At 38.4% G+C, this 18673-nt stretch overlaps 1 protein-coding gene across 2 annotated transcripts in view; it reads left to right on the top strand.

Annotated features, from left to right (window-relative positions):
• NCBP1 (nuclear cap binding protein subunit 1) overlaps positions 1-18673 on the top strand; it is a gene marked incomplete at its 5' end in the record, with an annotated part of 30535 nt that overhangs the window by 1359 nt on the left and 10503 nt on the right. The window contains 13 exons of one of the 2 annotated variants that reach the window (XM_082497542.1): positions 1157-1313; positions 3281-3388; positions 3921-4042; positions 4541-4610; positions 6148-6363; positions 7319-7416; positions 8772-8835; positions 12090-12200; positions 13467-13531; positions 14277-14339; positions 15676-15750; positions 16855-16958; positions 17803-17925. In XM_082497542.1, coding sequence (XP_082353668.1) covers positions 1157-1313; positions 3281-3388; positions 3921-4042; positions 4541-4610; positions 6148-6363; positions 7319-7416; positions 8772-8835; positions 12090-12200; positions 13467-13531; positions 14277-14339; positions 15676-15750; positions 16855-16958; positions 17803-17925 — 1376 coding nt within the window. Of the gene's footprint in view, positions 1-1156; positions 1314-3280; positions 3389-3920; positions 4043-4540; positions 4611-6147; positions 6364-7318; positions 7417-8771; positions 8836-12089; positions 12201-13466; positions 13532-14276; positions 14340-15675; positions 15751-16854; positions 16959-17802; positions 17926-18673 lie in introns of those variants that run through there. The other variant, XM_082497543.1, reaches the window with a different exon arrangement.

Below are 18673 nucleotides of genomic sequence, written 5' to 3'. Positions count from 1 at the left end.
CTGTTACAGCATAGAGCTTGTTTTACTACAAGCAAAAGAAATAGAGAAACAAGGTTATTACATACTAGGTATAATTCAAGGAAAATACCTCTTTACATTACTTTGACTTGAAATATGTACAAAGGCTCAAAGCAGACAGAAGAAACCTCAGAGCTGCTTTTCAGTAGCAATGAGAACACAGTGATACTGGGCAATATCCTGTTTCCCAATTAAATGCTTAAGGGCACTGAAGCTATTGGCTGCTAACATGTATTCAGTCTTATTATCTGTGCTGTTTTCTCATTGCTTGTTCCTTTTCTCTGGCAATGACATGCTTGTGTCTTCGTAAGCCCATTCACTAAAGGAGGGCAGCTGGGAACACAAAGAGCTGAAATCAAGCTCTCCTTCTTCTTCCTAGCAAAATGCAGGAGCAGAAGTGCCCAGTGTCAGGGTCACTGAGTTGTGTCTGAGGGAGGAGTTGTGCAGGGTCTATGGTAGTAGGTAAGAGACATATGAAGGAGGGTTGTGGTGAAGAGGGAGAGCGTTCCAGCCAAGCTTATGCTATGGTTTTGCAGATACTTTAAATCTATTTTGTAGGAATGTTTGTTAATATAAGGTAAATAGTAAATTTTCTTATAGCAGTAAGACAGTTCTGAAAGTGTTAGCTTACATGCATACAAAAATGGTTGAAGAAAATTAATTCATTACAGTAGGACCTGGTCTTTCCTATGCTGTACTTAAAATCAGTTACTTTGACTTGAGAAACTTGGAATCAAAATTAATAGCATAAAATGCATATGACTCTAGTGTAATCTTGGTGACGCTGTATAATAAAATTATTTCTAAATTATGAACTTGAAACAACTTCTTACATCCTTGCATAAATTCTCTCTATATAATTTGGCCAACCCTCTGTCAGTTAGATATAAATAAAAAGTAAATAAATGTACTTGAAAGTGGCACCTGCCTTTCTAAATTACTGTAGTTCAAAAAAAAAAAAAAAGATTCTGTAGGATATTAACCATGGGATAGAACTGTAAGATCACACTAGCACTTTCTTCATGTTTCTTCATGAGAGAAGTTTAACTTAAAATAAGCACATTCTAAGATGCTATGCAGTTGCCAGTTGGCACATGATGAATGAACAACTAACACCATGTTTCTTTTTCTGTGTCAGTGCACGTCTGTTACCAGAAAAGCTTACTGTTTACACGACGCTAGTTGGGTTGCTGAATGCCAGAAACTACAATTTTGGTGGGGAATTTGTAGAAGCCATGATTCGTCAGCTTAAAGAATGCCTAAAAGTCAATATGTATAATGAAGCTGTGCATTTAGTAAGTGGTTTTTTTGTTTGTTTGTTGTACGTTTTTCCTCATCCTTTTTCTCCTTTCCTTCTCTCACCTTTTTGTTCCAGAAGAGCTGGGCCCTGCAGTGTGCGTTACAGTCTCTTCTGGCATCAATGCGCGTGCACTGTAGATATACGAAGAGGGAATGTATGTTATGTGAGAAGTATTTCCTTTCTCAGGGGAGAGAAATCATAGTACAGTTGCAAAACTGACTTCCAAATGTATATTTTTCCCAGTGACAAATAAATTTGCAGTAAACTTTAAAAAGTTTAAAAAAAAGAAAGTGCTTCCCCCTATTCTACAATCAAATGTAACAAATAGATGAAAGTCATGCAGTTTTGTGGTGTTCAGAGGAGTATTATGTTGTTGTTGCTGCCATGAAAAAAAAAAAAAAAGGAAAAGAAAATGAACAGTCTGGTGCTTAAAAGCTATGTCTGATGGCTGTTACCAGGCCTCTGTTTTCATTTTACTAATGAGGGATGCAAGCAGGCAGTTTTAAGTGCTGTCTGTCTTCAAAACAATTACTAAGCTCTTCCTGCTTATAAATTTTGTCTGCAAAAAAGTACTTCAGTGGCGTCTGATTTAGAAGCCCAGTGCCAAGCTTCCCAGCTTCTTTTGAAGCCCACTGGTGAAAATTAAGATTCTAGTATTTCAGTGTATTTTGTCAAGCATGTGGTGTTCAACTGTGGGACACTTTTGCTAATAAAATCCTCATTAGCACTCTGAATGTGCTGCCCCTTGGCTTCAGCTTCACGTTCTCTGGTCACTCTCATGTAGAAATGACTTGTGAGAGTACAACTAAGGGAGTGTCAGTGGAAATTTTTCCTCTGCTTTGTCAAAGACTTTTCAAAGACTGTTCAGAGCAATAAATATCTGGAAAGTAAAAGTGGGAGCTTCTCTCTGTTGCAGTTGCTCTTTAAGTACTGAACTGTCTGCTTAGCCCAAATTGCTTTCCCAAGGCTTCTTCTCAATGATCCGCCTTCAGATCAAAATACCTGTGTTGCTTTTTTGGACTACTTTTTGTGAATGGGCCCTTAGGAAAAAAATGAGCCTTTAAGAAAAAAAAAAATAGGCAAGATTTGAATTGGTGGAATTTCAACCAATATTGTCCATTAAGATTGTGGTGATACTGTGAGAGCTTGGGTCCTACCAGGTCCTTTTTTAAGTCCAGAGGCAGGATACAAATCAAAAGAGGGGACTGAAAAACATAAATAGGCACTGCTCTGCCCCAGATGTTTTCTACTTAAAATGCCATTTCTGTCAGTCTGGATTTCTTACTAGAGTGCAGCCAAATCGAGGATATATTCCTGCCATGGAGACTTTTTCTTCCCAGGCAAATAACACCATTTGATTCCCACCACACCATCTGTCATATTTCTGAAACCTGAAAGTGCCAGCAGTTTTTACACAGGCTATCGATGTGTCACTATCTGTATTTTTGAATAAATTGTTATAGAAATTAATCACGTATAATGGCATACAGATTGAGCACTGCTGTTTCCCGATGCACATCTGGACTCATGAAGCAGTGGATCAATGCATCTTCATCTTTTTAGAGTTTTTTTTCCTTCCATTTCTGAAATTTTAGTGATCTAATGCAGTTTAGAGTAGATAGAAGCACAAGGGTGTTTTTTCTATAGTGTAAGTTTGCATGTCTTTGGAAAACACCAGTATGCATCCACCTTCCTTAATTAGAAATATTATCCTTGCAATGTTATTGCAGTGAAACAGACTACAGACTTTATAATGAACAATATATTAGGCAGCGCTTATGGTACTTGCTTTCCAGGGTTGAAAGGTGGGTCTGTACAGTGTGCAGTTGTTCTGCCTTCGTACCACCGAATGAATATTGTACTTCTATTGATGGTTTGTTTTAGTTGTAAGTAATGTTCATTTGTTCTTATGCAGTCAGTTTAAAAAATATTCATTTAAAACAATTTTTTGGTCTCTTTTAGGTTCGTTTTCTGTCTGATCTTGTGAATTGTCATGTAATAGCTGCACCTTCAATGGTAGCTATGTTTGAGAACTTTGTGAGTGTGACACAGGAGGAAGACGTACCCCAAGTAAGCAAAAGATCTGTAGGCTCCTCTAGTGCTGTTTTCACAGTTTTTCCTGTACCATTGCTTCTGTACTTATGCATAGAATAGGGAAGTTTTAGAGACAGCAAACTAAATGGACTGTCATGTGTAGTTTCCTTAGTGTGGGTAAAAGCAGCCTGTGGCAGTTAGGAAATCTGTATAGAGTAAGAAAGTATGGTCCTTTATAGTGAGGTAGCTGAAGTGAATTTATTTTACTTTACTTTGGCAAGTGTGTAGAGCCTGGCTCGTTCTGCTATATCAATAATATGCAGAAGGATTGTGGAAATGATACCATTTTTTAAGTCTGTTTGTCACGGTTCAAGTTTAAAAATTATACATTTCAAGCAAGAATACTTTTTTTTTCATAGCTTGCCAATCCAGTCTTTAGCTGCTGGTATTTACATCCTTCCAAAATAATAGTTTTGCTGATGTTTTAATTTATATTAAAATGGGTTGTGTATACAAAATCTTTCGGAGCTTACATATACTTAGATTTCAGTGTATTTCTTTCCTATAGGTACGATGTGACTGGTATATGTTTGCATTTCTGTCATCTTTGCCGTGGGTTGGAAAGGAGTTATATGAGAAAAAGGATGCTGAAATGGATCGTCTCTTGTCTCAGACAGAAAGCTATTTGAAGTATGTTGTAACCCATTAAAAATACTCTTTTCGTTATCCATTCCATCGTGGATTAATAGAATTGATTATTGCTTACTTAAAAGTGTTATGAAGTCTTAAGTCTGAACCGTTCTGGGGTGGGGAAAAAAACCCTGAAAATAGAATAAGTGGAGCAATTTTTGAATTTGGAAACTTTCATTGTCTTGTCTAGTTTTAGGGTATGTTGAAGGTCTTGTTCTGCTCATGTTGGAGCAGCTGCAGTTGTAATTGTGCTGTGAATACTGATAGGTTGTTGCTTTAGTGCTCTGCAGTGTGACTGCTTTATGCCTAGGTATTTCAAGTTAGCATTGTTGTCAAGATATGATAATAGAGATATTTTAAGTAGTCACAATCCTGGTTTTTATATACTGTAGATCTCATCAGCTGAAGAGATCAAATATTAGTAAGCTTCCAATAGGAAAAAAAAATCTGCCCTAAATTAGTCTTTTAACAGTCAGGTTTTCTTTCCTGTGTAAACAGACGCCGCCAGAAGATTCATGTACCCATGCTTCAAGTTTGGACTGCTGATAAACCACACCCACAAGAGGAGGTGAGTGATCTTTACATTGTATTCTTTCAGAAAGTTTGAAAAACGATTTTTTACTAAGGTGTCTTTTTATCATGAAATTAAAAGGCACCTCTAAAAGTGTTAATGCTTTCAGTTGTCTCCTGTTTGTCATTAATTCTAACAAGTTCTACATGAGAAATTCTATTCTAAGTCTTGGACCTAAAGATAAGGTTGTATGGGGTGAGTAGGAGAGTGTTTTGTTGTTTGTTGACAGGTCACTGAGGAAGTGTTATGAAGTGAGGAATGGTTATAAATTGTAGTACTTTGTTTTGGAGTTGCAGGTACAGGGCTTCATGTTAAAAGGACCTTTGTGAGAAGCAGAATGTAATTCCTTAATTAATCCTTAATACTTTCTCTCTGCAAGAAAGAAACTTTTGTAATGGCTTTGCTTTCTCAGCTCCAGGAAGTGCTAAACAAGTATGTAGAAACTGTATGCAGCAGTTATCATGCCATCTTTCACAATTAAGCCAAAGATACTGGAGGGGAGAGGTGGCATCTGGCTGGTTTGGTGTGGAATTTGCCTTTTTGGATATTCTTGGTGGTTTTTTCTTTCCACGAAGTTTAGGACAAACTTAGCTGGAAATTGAGATCTAAATTGATCTTCTGGGAGGTTTTGGAACATAATCCTCTTACATTTTGTTCCCTGTTGTGATTAAATCACAGTCTTAGCAATTGTCTTGTTAATCGTAATTTGGAGAGAGAGACTGATTTGTCAACTTGAGTATTCTGCCTGCCCAATATCTGAGTTTCCTTATTTAGTTTGATAGAAGAGAGATTAGCAGAGTGTGTTTGAGACCATGTGTTACTCTGTAAACATGCCTGTTGACTTCAGGTGCTAGTTGTTACTAGTTTTGTTCCCATTTTGTAGTGTGATAGTTTCAGTAAATGCAAAGCACTTCCATGTAAGGACATTGCTTTCAGTAAGGCCACAGGCCTCTGGAATTCTTGAACTGCTTTTAGCAAGAGAGTAATTAAACAAAGCAAGCCTGTTGCCAGTTACACAGATACCCATGCCATCTCTGGGAGAATGCTGGTACTCACAATTGTGTTGAAAACCATGGCAATGGTATTTTGTGTTTTTCTTGAATATGCAGTAGCCACTAGTTTTGATTGCTCTGGGAACAACATGGCAGTCCTACGGAATGTCTTTCCAATGTTGATGTTGATATTATGTCTGTTTTAATACCACCAATGAGCAGTGACTGAAGTAATGTTCACTGCTGTAAATTTGCTGGCAGATTCAAATGATGCTTATCATGCTTAAAATCCTGGGCTGTCTGTTAGTGTTTAAAAACCTGCAAGCAGTTACATTTTACTGACACAACATTGTGTGGAATTAGGAGCAGCTCTGGGATTCAGAATTCTTAAATTATTTCTTGGTTTACTGAATCACCGTTTTAAGAAACTTTTTTTCTGAATGGAATATGGAATTTAAGAAATATATTTCTGACAGTTCAGGAAGCTGCCAGCTTTGTTACAAGATTCAGCACATCTGATGTTTCTCACCTTTTTCCTTCAGTATTTAGACTGCCTTTGGTCTCAGATTCAGAAGTTGAAAAAAGACCGTTGGCAAGAACGACACATTCTGAGGCCCTACTTGGCTTTTGACAGCATTCTTTGTGAAGCTCTGCAACACAATCTGCCTCCATTCACTCCTCCGCCTCACACCGAAGATTCAGTGTACCCGATGCCAAGGGTTATTTTTAGGATGTTTGACTACACAGATGACCCTGAGGTATGTGATTGCTGTGGAGGATGGTGAGCAGATTTCACAGTTAGATTCCCAAGGCAATATTGGTCAAAATGTGATATCCTCTTTCCCAGGATAGTGAGTGGTTTGAAGACCAGCAGCAGTTCTCCTTTGGTACTTCTGCAGAAATGAACTAGGTGACCGAGTTGCCATACAAAGGAAATCTGTGAGGAGTGGAATTTTGAATTCTCTAATGTCTGTAGTAAAACTACATTCACAGAGTTAGACCTTCCTTCCGTAAAGTTGGTGACTTGAGTCTTTCCAGGCTAGGTATTTATCCTAATGTTTAAAGCCTGTTGTTTGCTCCTCTGTTAAAATTTGTTGATGCATATTGTGGAACAAAGGACTGCTTAATTGCGGTGGGTGAAAGATCCGTCCATCTCAACAGTCAGTCTCCAGCATTGGTCAACAGCAGATACATAGACAAAAGTGTATAGGAAAAAAATATATAATGCTTTCCCCAGGTGCTTTTATACCTCCCTTTGCTTTAAGTCTGCTGCCTTTTACCTTCATTAATTGGCCTCTGGTTTTAGCAGTGAACAAGACCATGATTGTGTATTCTTTGCCCTCTATACTGGCCATTCCCAGCTTCATTTCTTTATCTTATTCCAGGCTGTGCGGTGGTAGCCTGCATGATGGCTACACAGAGCAAAGGAAGAAGCGGATGCTCCATGAATTTATAATCATGTTCTCTAATTTTGTTCCCATTTCTTTTTGTAATGAGTCTTAGTATTCATTTTGTTTTAAACACCAGTCTGAGGTTTGTGTGGAACTGCGTCACACCAGCTTCACAGTCCTGAAGGATACAGGGTAGTAGAGACTTTACTGTTTATGTGGAAGTTGGACTATTTTTTTCCACCTGTAAATGTATATAGGATTGCTTGCTATCTCCAGTGTGTTGCCAGGGATCTTTCATGAATCTCAATTCTTTTTTTAACAGGGCCCTGTCATGCCTGGCAGCCACTCTGTTGAACGATTTGTAATAGAAGAGAACCTTCACTGCATCATCAAATCCCACTGGAAAGAGAGAAAGACTTGGTAGGAAGAGCTTAGTGTTATGGGGCCCTGGTGCTTTTTATTTGCTACCGTGGCTCAGGGGTATGCAGAGTCCTGCACCAGTTAGACGAGTTCAAGATTTATGCAAAAACTTTCCTGGAGCATTTGATGAACTTGAATTACCTCGTTTAACTATATTTAAACTGTTGCCTGGAATACTGTGGGTCCATAATATCCAGATAATGGAGAGTCTGTATGATCCAGGTGGACAGTAGCTGCTTGGGAAGGGAATTCAGGTAATACAGGAAGTGCTGAAAAAAATATGCAGGCATACCTTATTCTTCATGGGAGCGCTGTGGAGAGTGTGGTTGTGTTATGCTTCCTGGAATTTTGAAGCAGCTGATTTGTTGGGGCACAGTGAGCCTTGCATTGGTTCATCTGCAGCTGGCTGCCCATTGGTGTTTCTGAACACACTTTTGCTTCTTACTCCTCCTTGTTGTGTTCTTCTCTTAGGGATTACCTGGCAGAGATAATAGAGTTCACTCTGAGGATTCGTTGCAGGGTCATTAGTTTGAATTCAGACATGCCAGGAAGCAGTCACAGCACTTTTCTTAATTTCTGCCTGAGCAATATCTAATGTGGCTAATTGATACCTGAGATGGGTTGCCACAGGTAATTGGCTGTGTCATGCTTCCAAATGAAAAACACCAAACTTTGGATAGTACGCAAAAAATGGGCAGAAATGATGTTTTTAGTGATATAAAGTTTTTTTGGTTGCAGCTGTTGATTCAGCAGAAACTATGAATTCAGGGTTATACAGTTACTGGGATAGTCTCTTAATTCTCGGAGGAAAATCAAAGACTAGAGGGAGATACAAGATTTGCCAGAGAGTTAGAAGTAAAATCAAGGAAGTAGTAGTTGTTTGCTATGTAATAATGATATGTGATAATGAACTGATTAAAAGATGAAGCACTTGAATCCTGACAGTTTCTTACATAACCCATTAGCTTAAGTGTGCTTTGATGTCATTCTGAAGATCTGTTGTTTGGGTTGTTTTTTTTTCCTTTTCATATATGTATTCCAGAATTACAGATCATCGTGACTATTTATGCAAAACTATTTTGCATAGCAGTATAGTGTTCAAGTGATGTAACTACACAGAGATAAAATACGTCATTACAAGTAATAGTTTAGGCTATGCTGGTGTGTTCTTCTGCTGTTCCCGTTTTAAGTGTTCTATGGATCGATGGACAGACTTTGGAAGGATTGTTATGTGTTTTGCTGCTTTTGTGTGAACTGTTGTGCAGAATTATGCATTTTCTGGAACTTTTTTAGTTGATTTTTACATCACATTTGCTGTGTTATGTTCTGAACTAAACGTATCTATGGCTTTACAGTGCTGCACAGCTGTTGAGCTATCCAGGAAATAACAAGATCCCCTTGAACTACCACATAGTGGAGGTATGGATTTTAAAGAGAACCTCTTTTGTAGCTTTTTATTTCACAAGTAACACGTTCCAGTTAGTTCCATGATAAGTTCATTAAATTACAGTTTGATTTGGGAATCAGCCAGAACCTTGTTGAATTCAACCAGTGGCTTTTAAATGAGCAGGTTATATACTGTTGAGTGTTAGTTTTATGCTTTTTGTTGTTATTTTAACTTGGTGCATGGGAGCTTTCATCAAGTACCAAAATTTCTTAGTGCACTAATAATCCAGGTTGTGGCATTTCTCAAACTTTCAAGGTTTTACATATGATGCTCCTAAAGTCAAATGATGCAGTCAAAGAAATGGTTACATTTGAGTCACTTCTACTTAAAAGAAAATTGAATTCAAACACAAGAAGAAATGGACACGAATTGAAGTACAAGAAACTCCATTTAAACATAAGAAAAATCTTTTTTTACTGAAAAGGTGATTAAATACTGGAAGATTTTGCTCAGAAAGGTTATGGAGTCCCTATTCTTGGAGAAGTTAAAAACCTAAGAGGACGCAGCCCTGAGCAACCTGCTGTAGGTAACCCTGCCTTATGCAAGGGGCTTTTCAGTAGATGATCTCCAGCCGAACTCAGCCATTCTGCATGATTTTGTGTTTGGATCTTCTAAATGATTTTGTTCTACTGGCCCTGAAAAGAACGTGAAGTGAAATAGTGGTGTGCTTCCTCTGGGGCGTCCTCCATATTAGAGAATTTTGAATAACCATATGTGTATCAGAAGAGCAGTGTAGATTTTCTTTTGCTGCCTCCTTTCAAGGGTCTGTTTTCAAGATGCACAGCTGTATAAAACTTCATTAATTTTCATCAACATTTGAAAGGGATGAAGAGATTTCAATAATAATGGCAACTTTTCATATAAAGGCTTTACAAAGAAGTAACTAGAAGTAGGAATTTCAGAGCTAATTATAACATGAAATAATCCTATGTAGAACATTTGTCTTAATAAAAGTGGGATTGAGAATTCCTCTTGGTGCCAAAATGCCAAAGATTCTGAATGCTGTAAAGATACATTACTTTTGCTCAGCTTGTTCTTTTTGTACTCTGAATTCAGAACAGAGGAATCTTAAAATTAACAATAATTTTCTGCCTTAACTTTGAGGTATCTTCAGTGGTCTTATCAGTATCTTCAAGTGCTGTATATGGCTGTATGCTTTATGCTCAGCTGTGCATTAGTGCCAACAAATAGTTACTGCAACTCCTGATGAAATAAGTTACCTAAAGGTTCTGGAAATTCTTTCATTCAGAAACTTGCAGGATGTGAAAATAGCGAAGGGTTGCGTAAATGAAATTACTGGAAGGAAGTGCATAGTTGATATGTAATTTCTTTGACTATTACTGTAATAATTTCCTTTTTCTTGCAATTTTGAGTTATTTTAGAATATTAACTTCATTACTTGTCTATGACTTCTAACTTTAATTAAACTCTAGAGTTTTTAAGGCTTAGCATGCTTTTTTCAGGCTTTTGTTCATTCTGCTTACTACTGCTCCCTTGTAAGGTCTCTCTTAAGAGTCAAGATGGTGATATGTTGCTTTCAACAACACTTTAACAGTTTAATCTGTGAAATTTTGCCAACTGTTTCAGTATGTCACAGAACTGTAGAAATAATACGGTCTAGCAAATAAAGGAGAGTGTTATTTAAGGTTCAGAACACAACAGTTAGGCAGAAGTAAATGTAACCTGAAAGTGGTTGTCAGTACCTTCCCAAGTACGCCTACTTTTGAGGTCCCCGAGGCTCCGTGTGTAGTTTGTCAAGCCGAGCACAGAATGCTCCATGCTACCTGGAATCTGCGAGGCACTGAAATGTGGCACGTTTCTCTCGGTAGCTTATTATAGGCACGTATGTGGATACTTCTGGCAGCTGTGAACAGAGAATGTCTGGGCAGTGTCATTGGCATGTTGGACTGCTATGCCCTGTTGTGCTTCTACAGTTTTTCATACAACTTACACTCAGCAGAGTTTGGACATTCAGATCATCAGTGTCTTGATCCTTCTTGTGGCCTTGTTATTTTCACAAAGTATGGTATGCCAGTTTGAAACACTTAATCTGAACATTTGGTAATGAACATGTGATGAATATCACAAATACAGTTTTATGCAGTATCCCAAACAGATAACGACTGATCATCCAGTTGTTGTTATTTCCTATCTTATGAAAAGGAGTGTTTTTCTACCTAACAGGGTCCCCCTCTACCTTTTTGCTATATCTGTCTTAACAGTATGACCAAATTATACTGTCATGGAAAGGTTCTCCAGTTCCTTGTAGTTTTTTCATGCTTTCAAATCCTTCCATACAATAACAGGTTCTAGTCAATGTGTTTTCATGTGCTGTTTGTGGAGTCTATAAATGGATGTTGATTTCTTACACTAGTAAGAAGATTTTCTAAAGCTTACTCATTTAAGCTTCAATTCTTCCGGGTTTATTCAGAACTTCAAAGAGAAAACTGACCAACCATAATGAATCAGAGTTTCCCGATTCCTTTGATGTGATTTTAAATCCAGTTGAGAATGGCACACAGAACAAAGAGAAACTCAAGAGTTGAATGTTGTACAATGATGATCTTTTTGTAGTCCTTAAAGCTGTTATTGTAGGCAAACTTGAAAATAAAAACATGAATGATAACTGTAGGATCGTTTTCAATTTTCTTAGAAGAATCCTCTGCCAAGGGGTGTACTGAGCATATATTTTTGTTGTATGAAGTGCTGGTTGTAATTTTCCATTGCAAGTTGAGGCTTTACTTACATGGTTTTGTATAAGAGAAAAGAGGACACAGTAGAAAATATATAGATGTAATTTTAATGCAAATAGTCTTTCACACTAAATGCTTAGGCTTCATTTAATGTGTTTAATATTTATATTTATTATTTAACAGGATCAGATGATTTCCGCTTTTCTCAGGTCGTGTGGTAGCACTGCAGTAGGTTATATTATAACTGCCCCTTTCTACAGTTAGATGGTGTATTCGTTAGACATAATAGATGTATAATGCTGGTGTTGTTAGCATGAAATAATAAGGGCAGCTAACGTGGACTGTATTAGTACAGCATAGGGCTACCACTACCTTTATAAGTTTCTCTTTTTTCCTGGAACGTACATTTGACAGAATAATATAGGCCTTTTGGGGTATGTAATTGTAAAAGATTGATGGCCACTATTGTGAAGCTGAGGGTTGTGCAGGTGACATTGAACTGTGCTCTGATTCTGTGCGTTCCTCTCCTACAGGTAATATTTGCAGAATTGTTTCAGCTTCCGTCTCCACCACACATTGAAGTCATGTACACCACGCTCCTGATTGAACTTTGCAAACTTCAGCCTGGCTCTTTACCACAAGTTGTATCCTTTCTGTGCTGCTGGAGAGCATTTATAAAATGCAGTCTTTAGTTTGTTTGCTCAGTAGATGATGGGATAGCAGTAAATACTGGCAGTATTAATATTTTACAGCAGCTGCATGAAACTTTCCCTCTAATGCTGACATGAAAGAACAGCACAGCCCACTTAGCACAGGTCTGGATTTGCAAAGTGGGGAAGACTCTTCAGCTTTCTGGACAATGTTCTGGCAGTTCCTCTGACCTTTGCAAGAAGGGCTGTCTTGATGAGGGGACAAAATACAATGCCCCTGCTTGTCACTGCAACCTGTTTCGATCTGAACAATGTGTGGCACGGTCACAGGCACATTAAAGGCTGAGAAGGAAAGGAAGTAACAGACTTGATCTTTTGTTCTAATGACTGTGTGAGTGCTCCTACTCTTTTTTTTTAGTAGGAAGTGTAGCAGATGATTTAAAGAAACTTGCTTGAGTTCCCACTCAGTGTTCCCAGTAGGAGCATTCAAAAGGTCAGTCATCATCTGTCAGCTCAGAGAGGGTGGCTAAATGCTGAGGAGGGAGGCATGACTCCCAGCTAATTCTGGCTATTGCATTGCCCCTACTTTACTGCCATTTTAGATCATGTTAGATGATGGTTTTAGATCAAGCTACAGACTCTGAGAATGGGGGATGGTTAACAGATGTCTATCCACTCATAATTTCATGCGCAAATTTTCATTCGACTTCATGATACCACTTGCTGTTTGCAAATCACACAATCTCAATGATTAGAGTCAAGTCTATTTCTAGAATTGGGTGGATGTCCATGCAGAAAGCTTTTAATGTTGATAGGGACACCATAAGAAAGATAAAGCCCTTGTTGGGTAAAGTCAGTGTAGACATACTTTCTCAAGCCTTCAATGATGATCAAAGACTGAGGGTAAGGATCAACAGCAGCTCAGGAAGCTAGACTGGTGAGATTACAAAAGTACTCCGTTAGAAGGTGTCTGTTCGTATCAGTGCAGTTTTGCTTGTCACATGATGCGAATTCTGGCTTTCTATGGAAGAAGCCAACAGTCTCACTGCAGTAATGGAAGAAAACCAGACTGGGGTTAGATGGTAGAACGCACTATACACTTCATTTTTCCACTGTGGATTTACTGTGATTTACCTGATTTTGGAGTACATTCAGGCAGCTTTCAGTACAAAAAGCTGATTACATTCTATTAAAAAAATGAAAGGAATAACATCTGACTTCTCCAGTACTTTTGTGTTAACCTTAATAATATACTTTCAGCTTGCACAGGCCACAGAAATGCTCTACATGCGTTTGGATACAATGAATACAACATGTGTGGACAGGTAAATGTGTTTTGGAGATGGTGGAAAATATTCCTCAATATCCAATGTACAGGAAAAATGAAAAGGCTATGGAAAGAGTAGTCAGAAATACTTGTTAGAACTTCTTGGTGCTATTCAAAATGTTGTCTGGGCTTTGGCTTTAAGCAATCTGAAAAGAAGGTGGAGCACTGACTGCTTGCCTATCCTTCCCAGAAGCACCCTCCCGGAGGTCACGAGTCTAACTTTTTGTACAGGACAGTTAAGATTGGTGACAACTTTTCTGTGTGTGAAGCTGCTCATAGTTGCATAGTACTCCATTATGTAGTACGCCTGCTCCCTAGTGGTCTGGGAAGTGAGTTGGGAGCACAGTTAATGGCGTATGCGCCACCCAGAGGAGGAGGGTGGTGGTGATTTTGCCCTTTGAGTGAAGTCTGCGTTGTGTAGAAGAGCTGTTAATTACTCATCAAAAAAGTGGAAGTTGCGTATTCACAGAAAGTTTACACTTTAATTGTTAATTTAATAGGTCATCTTTTTGGATGAAAAAAACAGAACACATGGACAGGCTATTTGTCCATAAAAGCTCCTTTCTGATTCTCCAAACACAAAGTCTTTTGTATCTGTCAACATAAATACCTGTGTAATGCTGTAATAGCTTCAGAGTTTGGGCTTGCCTTTGAAAAGTAGAATGCATCTATAAGAAAATCTCAACCAAAAGTTTTTCTGCTCTTCTGGCATTTAATGGAGCTTTCTTTTTCTTTTAATAAAGATTTATTAACTGGTTTTCTCACCACTTGAGCAACTTTCAGTTCCGTTGGAGCTGGGAAGATTGGTAAGTTTCTCTCCTTTTGATTTGAACCTGATGCTGCAAAAACTTTAAAGTTTCAAACTTATCCAGGAAGTGTCACGGCATGGCAGCCCTGTTAATAGCTTTCCTCCAGCTCTTTAGAGATCTTTCTTAATCTGTTCACCACCACTCAGTGGTAGATTATCTTGATAATCTCTTTAGTTGCTGTATTGTCCCTGGTGAACTTGGTGATAGGTCTCGAGCCAGTATATGCATTCCCTAAGCAGGGGAAGTAGAAACATGATTTCTTTAATTTGTCCTGCACCCTCAGTCCCTTGCTAGCAAATTTTCAAAAATGACTCCCCAATTTACTTGTAATGGTTTGCTCTGACTCTTTGTATCTTGTATTCATTCTGTAGTGTAGCTCTCTGTACTACCCTAAACCTTTCATTATAGCCTTTATCCTTGAGACCTTGTGATTTGTTTCCCTCCTGCCAAATCCTAGCCCCCTAAGTTCCATCAGAGCTGGCCCTACCATCCATTCGTACCATGCCAAGTCTGGAACTTGCATCTCTATCAGGAGCTCCCTGGACTCCATCAGTGTCTAACCACAGGTTTCCCTGAGTTTTCCATTCCAGGAACCCATGTAGCAAGAGAGATCACCTTTGGGTTAAGTCCTTCCTACAGTAACTTCCACAGTCTGCTCCTGTATGTGCTTTCCATAGCTGAACTGCCCAAGGGTCCTTTTGGAAATGGTTGCAGCCCTTCTTGTGATACGGTTTTGTGGCTTTACTTAAAGTTTCTTGTGTTGTCCTCATGTGGAGTTAAGTGCTTGCTGGCTGTCCTAGTATACATCCGTGTTGACTGACCAGACAGCAGTCTTCAAAGAGCTGTTTTTTCTTTACCTGGATGTTCCTCAATGGCAACGCTTCTATGAGTTTCTCTCGTAATCTGCCATTTTTCACAAATCTCGCAATTGACCATATCTGAGACTTTTCTTTATCTGAAATGCATGTGAAATCAACCGGAAGCTCAAAAATTCCTGTGAGGGAGGAACAGACTATGAAATCACATCAGTTTCCTTTCCTAAGGAAAGGGAAATGCAGTTAACTGTAAGCACAAATTATTTTTAATCTGGTGGGGGAAGGGAGGCTACTTGAAAATATATCACAGACAGATGAGATTCCAAGAATGCTGATGGCCAATAAGGAAATAGTAATAAAATTACCTCATTGTCTTAAAATTGCCTACACTGTAAAACTGTGTCAAGCACTTTAGTTCTCCTTAGACCAGGATTGTTTTGTACCTATTAGACCAGGGCAAAAAGAGACTAAAGCACAAATTCTTTTGCTAAAAGCTGTCACATTCTGTCCTTTGATAGGTCAGATTGTCTTACTCAGGACCTTGAAAAGCCCAAACCCAAATTTGTGAGAGAGGTTTTGGAAAAGTGCATGCGGTAAGTAAGATCTGTTGAAAGTTGTATTCAAGGCAAAGTTTGATCTTTGCTTGTGCATACTGTTAGATTCCTTTTAACTTGACTCTTGTCTCAGGCGTGTCTGTTCTTACAATTTAGTTTCAGTTGAGTCTGTTGTTTGTATGATTTTAATCTGGTTTATCTGCTGTAGGATACTTGGGACACCACTTTAGAGGGAGGGAGAAACAGGTGGAGCAGATGGTAGTGAGCTTGGTATCCTAGGTATGCACACCTGTAGTTACAAAAAGACGTGTTTCACCATAGGCATGGAAAGAAATAGAGTTCAGGCAATATTTCTGGAAAGTATTTGTCATTCACAGAAATCGAGGGAACTGATCATTACTTATACTGAAAACTGACAGTCTAATCTTGGTTCTTTTAGGTGCCTCTAATGTTAATTGAACTTAAAACAAATAACCCTCCAAACAAACAACAAAAAACCCCAAACCCAACAAGAAGAGTACACAGTCAGGGCTGGACTTAAAATTGTTGAGATAGAGGGATATGGGAGAGAGAAAGAGCAAAGTGTTCAAAAAGCCTATGTTATTCAGCATCCTACATTAAAACATTCATCTAGTTTTGGGTGAATTCAATATAGGAAGTGTGAAAGTGTTGTGCTGCAAAATGAATGCAATTTTTCTGTGGCACTCTTCATTTCACTGAAAATTCTGGTAGCAAAATTAAACCTTTGTGGGAGTGAAATAAGCTGGAAAGTAAAATGAAGACATCCAGTTCAATATTTTTTTTTCCTGTTTTGAATAGCAACGTCTTACTAGTTTTCTGCAGCACATCTTAGGCCTTTGCATAAAATGTTCTACCAGGCAGACTCTAAATCTTTTCACAAGCCAAATTAATTGTATGGGGCTGAAATGCTAGCATCAAGAAGTTCAAACAGAAAGCATCTATTAGTAAGTTTGGTTTACTTAGCTCTTACTACCCAGCAAACTACCATTCTATTGTATAAACATCCTGATTTTTGTTCTATGAAGTTAAATACAGGAAAGCCATTATAAAGCAGTCACTTTAGAATTAGCCCTGGTATTATTCCCATTTTAATTCTACTCCTGTGAAACTTGTTATTTCCAGACTCTCCTACCATCAGCGAATAATAGACATTGTTCCTGCAAGTTTTTCTGTCCTCAGTCCTGCTAATCCAGTGTGCATTTACAAATATGGAGATGAAAGTAATAGTAAGTATTAAAGTTACTGAGGGGTCAAGTTGAAGAAAATAGTATTTCAGAGCAAGGGAACATAATAGATCGACTGTAATATCAGTTGTCTTCATAAAGAAGAATACAGCTGAAATAAATATGCATCCTTTTCATATGGGTAAATATGTTTCACATGAACAATTAATATATGTTAAGCCTGGATCTCTGTAGTATAATACTGTTTGTTACTTTATGAAGAAAATTCAGATATATGAAGTTACTGTTGCTGAAGTGGTTGTAGTGTTGTGCAGCACGGTTTGCCAGAAGTCTAAAATTGGAAATGTCATCTATTTTCCCTCTTTGGGCACAATACTATCCACAAGTCAGCATATGAAGTGATAATGTGGATTTATTTTTTTAACTTCATGAAACAGTAAAGATTTTACCAGTGAACTTGGTTTAATGAAGCATACAGAGGCAGCAGATGATGTGAAGATTGAGGTAGAGAGATATCTTTGTTATTCCTTTTATTACCCTGTATAAAGACAATCCTAAACATAAAAGTGTGAACATCAAAGACACTGTGAGGAAAAATAAGGAAGTACTGTATTTTTAGGGAATTGGTGGAAGCTGAAGTAGAGCTTTAGACAGAGCTGAGGTCAGGTAATCACCCTCCTAAAGGTTCTACTGAAAGTTTTGAATTAATTGTGAAGATGAGGAAATGTGTTAAGATGTTTTATAGAATAGCGATGTGGACAATGATACTGGAAACAGCTAGTTTTAGGTATAGCTGGGAAGTGTACTTGTTTCTCCAAGGGGCATACTGATGTTAAAAATACTCACTTGCCTTCTCAATATTTCTGACTTCTTTGCTTTTGTTTAGGGTCTCTTCCTGGATATACTGTGGCACTCTGTTTAACAATCGCAATTAAAAATAAGGCCAGTAATGATGAAATCTTCAGCATTTTAAAAGATGTGCCTAATCCAAACCAGGATGATGACGATGGTAAGATATATGCTGTTAGGCTTTGGTAGGCTGTAATTTCGTTTGTGTGTAGTCTGATCTACCATCCTTTGGAGCTATGAGTGTGGTGGTTAACAGAACTGTGTGCTTTCCCTTCTAATAGTTGGTTTCAATATATCAGTAAATGGAAATAATACAGCAATTTTAGAGTTTTTTGTAAATGTCTGGCACGCAAGGCAGGCCTGTTTTTCTTTACAGAAGTAACCTGGTGCTTGTGGTGTGCTTTCTTGAGATTATTGACAGAGGTAGCATGAAAGAATTTAACATTTCCTTTGCCTTCAGCGATAGGGTGCAGTTTGTGCTGTTATCCTTACCCCTGAGATTCAGTGCTTGTGCCCTGTCTGGGAGCCTCCCTCACCTTGGTGCAGTCCTCCGATAGATAAGTTAGCCAACATGCTGGCTGTAGTCTTCCATAGATAGAAACTCATGATGGGACTCCGCTTATGTTCTTTTTGGCTTTGCAGCCACAGACAGCATTGATTCCTAAAGCCTGTGTGTTTTAGGGGGTGAGAAATGCAAGAATTGAGAAGTGATCTTTACAATGGTTGTCTTTTTGATATTTCCTTAATATTTGCAAGTGTTCTGTTAAGCAAGCAGCGGTCTGCTTTTTGCGCTGGGATCCACTGTCATGTTTCCTGATTTGCTTTAGGCATCAGCCACTGCTGCCGGTCTTCAGCTGCAGGTAGCTGCAGCTACAGCAAGGGGCTTGGCACCGTTCACCCCTAGTACC

This window comes from Vanellus vanellus, assembly GCF_965231255.1.
Source record: "Vanellus vanellus genome assembly, chromosome: Z".
NCBI classification, from domain to species: Eukaryota; Metazoa; Chordata; class Aves; order Charadriiformes; family Charadriidae; genus Vanellus; species Vanellus vanellus.
This window is presented reverse-complemented; position numbering and strand designations above follow the sequence as displayed.